We start from the raw sequence: 4156 nt of genomic DNA on the forward strand, positions 1-4156 counted from the left end.
AGCCCATTAATGTAATTACCACTTATTGACATGAAGGTCAACTTCCATCGGATAGTTTAATCTTTCAAAATGGTTAATAGAGTACAATTCAAATCAAACTTAGCCTCCCAGAAGCATCCCACCATGAGAATTGGTCAATTCAGGTTAACTGAAAATTCAGATGGAAATTGTTTTTCACCTCCCAAAGTCCCACCAATCAGCTTATACCTTAAGGGGAGAAGAGAACCATTGCTATATAAATTAGACTTGTGTGGCGGAGGTCTAACATGCATAATTTCACAATCACACATAATCTGCTTGTTTTAATTACTCTGCTTTAACCTGCAGTTGCTCTGCAAAAAACAATTTGGCGCGCTCAACATGGCCGATGGATCTACTCATCCATCCATCCTGAAGAAGATGTGTGGACAATCCTACCTCGCATCTCGACTCTCTCCCAGCCTCCATTATCACTCAACTCCCACCACGCAGAATCTAAGCAATCTTCGTGCCGTTAATGGCGGCGGTCTGCAGAGTCCCCTGTTTCCGGCGACTCGTGTTGTTGTGCAAGCTCCAGCTGAGAAGGCTGGAAGCGACTTCATGACCGATTTCCTGATGGGCGCTGTCTCTGCCGCTGTCTCAAAGTCGGCAGCTGCTCCGATCGAGCGAGTGAAGCTTCTGATTCAGAACCAGGACGAGATGATCAAATCTGGTAGGCTGACTGAACCTTACAAAGGCATTCGAGAGTGCTTCTCAAGAACAATCAAAGAGGAAGGCTTCATTTCTCTTTGGAGAGGCAACACCGTTAATGTCCTCAGATACTTCCCTACCCAGGTATACATCACATTGATTTGGGTTTTTTTGGCCGATGAACTTATTAGATGACCAACTTTGCATAAGATCATTTACCAATATTTATTTTTACCGATCTTGTGTACTTTTTCTGCTTCTTATTTACTTTTTCACATTTCTAGATGCATGTTTTTACCTTATATATATCTAAATATATTAATCCAAAAATCTTAAATTTTTTGATATTTTTAAAGAATTTATTAACATAAATCAAACAAGACCACTCACGACTATGTTTTTACTTATATATTGGGAGATATTAGCAAGATTTCCTTAACCGATGAACAGTGTCGCAAAGAGAACTAAGAAGAACAATTGGGGACGGAGCGAGTATAAGTTAAAGAGTATATATATTTATTATAAATAATAATTTAGATTTAATTATGTACTCCCTCCGTCTCAATTTGATCTTCTCATTTCCTTTTAGCGCTTTTGCCGATGCATGTTTTGTTTCGTAAATATCTTCAAATACATGTGTATAAAATTTATGAAATTTAGATATTCTTAAAGTATTTGTCGAGACGAATAAAACAAGACCACACATGACCACGTATTTTCATATATATCAAGAGAAAACGCGAAGATTCTTTACAACTGTGAATAGTGCTCGAAAAAAAAATGAGAATATCAAATTGGGACGGAGGGAGTAATTAAAATAGATAATAATTATTTTTTCGATTTAGCTTCTTAACTGAAGTTGTTTATTATTTATTCTTATGATACATGTTAAACTTAATTATGGATTTGGTTACTAAAGAGTCAATTTCAAAATAGCAACTTAACGGATTGTGATAATTAAATGCTTTAAAATAGTTTCAAAATAATGGATGATTTAATACGCAAAACGTGGTTTTGATATGCTAGAAGTTCAAGCTAATGATTTTCTTAACGCTGGTGTCCAAATATCATTATTTTATTTCCTCGAACCCCTAAATGGTTTGTCAATGGGTAACTTTATTTTGGTAATGACATTGACAAATGCACAGGCATTGAACTTTGCCTTCAAGGACTACATCAAGAGCGTTTTCAAGTTCAACAAAGACAAAGACGGTTACTGGAAATGGTTCGCCGGGAACCTGGCTGCCGGAGGAGTTGCCGGGGCCACATCCTCTTTGTTCGTCTATTCTCTCGATTTCGCCCGAACGAGGCTGGCAAGCGACGCAAAGGCGGCAAAGAAAGGCGGCGAAAGGCAATTCAACGGCCTGATCGACGTGTACAGGAAGACCATCAAATCGGACGGAATCGCGGGACTGTACCGGGCATTCAACGTCTCCTGCGTAGGGATCATCGTCTACCGTGGGCTCTACTTTGGACTGTACGACTCTCTGAAGCCCGTAGTGTTGGTTGGAGGCTTACAGGACAGTTTCATCGCCAGCTTCCTGTTGGGTTGGGGCGTCACCATCGCTGCTAGCCTGAGTTCGTACCCACTTGACACTGTGCGGAGAAGAATGATGATGACGTCTGGAGAGGCCACTAAGTACAAGAATGCGATGGATGCGTTTTCGCAGATCGTGAAGAAAGAGGGAGTGAAATCGCTGTTCAAGGGCGGCGGCGCAAACATCCTTCGAGCGGTGGCCGGTGCCGGTGTGCTTTCTGGATACGACAAGCTGCAGCTTTTAGTGCTCGGTAGGAAGTACGGATCTGGTGGAGGCGCCTAGTTATGCAATTTGTGATGATGACGAAATCTTGGTTGAATAAGTGTTACGCTAGTTTCCTTTTTATTCTTTTAAGCATGATTTTTAAGACGTGTTTTTTATAATAAATGTTTTAAAAATTAAAGTAATAAAAATTATAAAATTTGTTAAAGTATTTGTTAAGACGGTTAAAATAAAATTAAATATGACTGTACTTTTTTATATATATTGAGAAAAATTGAGAAGGTTCTATCAAAGTATGATTAGTAAATAAAAAAGAATAGGAAGAATAAAAATGGACTGAGGGAGTAGTATATTTATATTCCCTCTGTCCCATATTATAATTCCGGTTTCTTTTTTCACATTTGTCGATACATATTTTCTATTGTATATATCTCTAAATATATTCATCTAAAAATCTTAAAATTTTGATATTCTTAAAGCATTTATTGAGATGAATCAAACAAGATCAACTATGTTTTTACTTATATGTTGGAAGTTATTAACAAGATTCTCTTAATTGATGAATAATGTTGAAAAAAAGTGAGAAGAACTTTTGGGGACGGAGGGAGTACTTTTCTATATCTTAATTAGTCTTTCTTCATAAACATAGTACATTTGATTAGTCTTTCTTGAGAGTTGATATGATGCCTTGAGCAATTTGGTTATTCATTTTTTACACAAGCATTTTTATCATTTTATCATATTTATAACATCTATTTTATAATACTAAAATATCATGTAAACAACTTATTTATTAGCTTTTAATTGAGTTAGACACGTATTATCTTTTCATTAATTCTTAATAATTTTGTACACGTGTCAAAATTTAAGAATATTGTTATTTTTTTATTTTAACCACATGAGTACAGGACATCTAATTTGGCAGACATGTTGTAGAAATTATAAATCTTTCATTTACTATCATATGACTAGGATACTTTGACTTTATAAAAGAATTATATTTTTTAGAATATAATTTTTTATTCATAACCGGAAATAAATATTCTATTTTATACAAGTAAAAATCTAGCATTAATAAAAATCCAACATTGTCTTTTTATATTTGATTATAAGGATATCATATCAAGAGTAATAGGAATTGACTAAAATAAATAATACAGAGAATCACAACTACAAGGAAAGTATTATATACGCACAAGCACATATTAGTATCTATGAAAAGATATTTAATATAGGGTTTGAATCTGGTGATAATGAATTACTAAAAAATAAAAAAAACGAATCTGAGTTGTTGATTTGTGCTTGATCTAGCGGTTGGGGTGCGCACATGTCCACGCTGACAATCCCAGTTACAGTCCACGCGCTTCTTTTCTTGACGGTGTCCACGCGCAAGTAAAGAAAAAAACTCTTCGCTTTTCCTCTCAAACTCAAACCCTAAGAAACGAAACCCTAAAAAAACTCTTCAACTTCACACCGACGATTATACTTCTCAATTTTGTTCCACTCTTCACCGGTTGGAATTGCGGGAAAGCTAGAATCAATCATCATCATTCTTCCACTTGAAAAGGCCAAACAATATGCCAGTGCCCTATCAAGCATTGTAAAGTAGAATTCCATCTTGTAGGACAATTAAAGCGCAAATTTCTGGAGCAATCAAGACCAAGTGCCAAGACAATTTCCTTAAATTGTGAAGTTCTATGCTCTGAAGATCCAATAAAACTCAATGT

The 4156-nt window shown here is 35.8% G+C and overlaps 1 protein-coding gene across 1 annotated transcript; it reads left to right on the plus strand.

The window, feature by feature from the left end:
- Positions 1 to 360: 360 nt before the first annotated feature.
- LOC141249513 (uncharacterized) lies at positions 361 to 2489 on the plus strand. The gene is made up of 2 exons (XM_073669656.1): positions 361 to 813; positions 1818 to 2489. Exons 1-2 carry the CDS (start codon positions 361 to 363, stop codon positions 2487 to 2489), a joined length of 1125 nt encoding a protein of 374 aa, XP_073525757.1.
- Positions 2490 to 4156: the final 1667 nt, after the last annotated feature.

The sequence above is a fragment of the Phyllobates terribilis genome, unplaced genomic scaffold (assembly GCF_046119375.1).
Source record: "Phyllobates terribilis strain yellow unplaced genomic scaffold, ASM4611937v1 Scaffold_4693__1_contigs__length_58095, whole genome shotgun sequence".
Taxonomy (NCBI): domain Eukaryota; kingdom Metazoa; phylum Chordata; class Amphibia; order Anura; family Dendrobatidae; genus Phyllobates; species Phyllobates terribilis.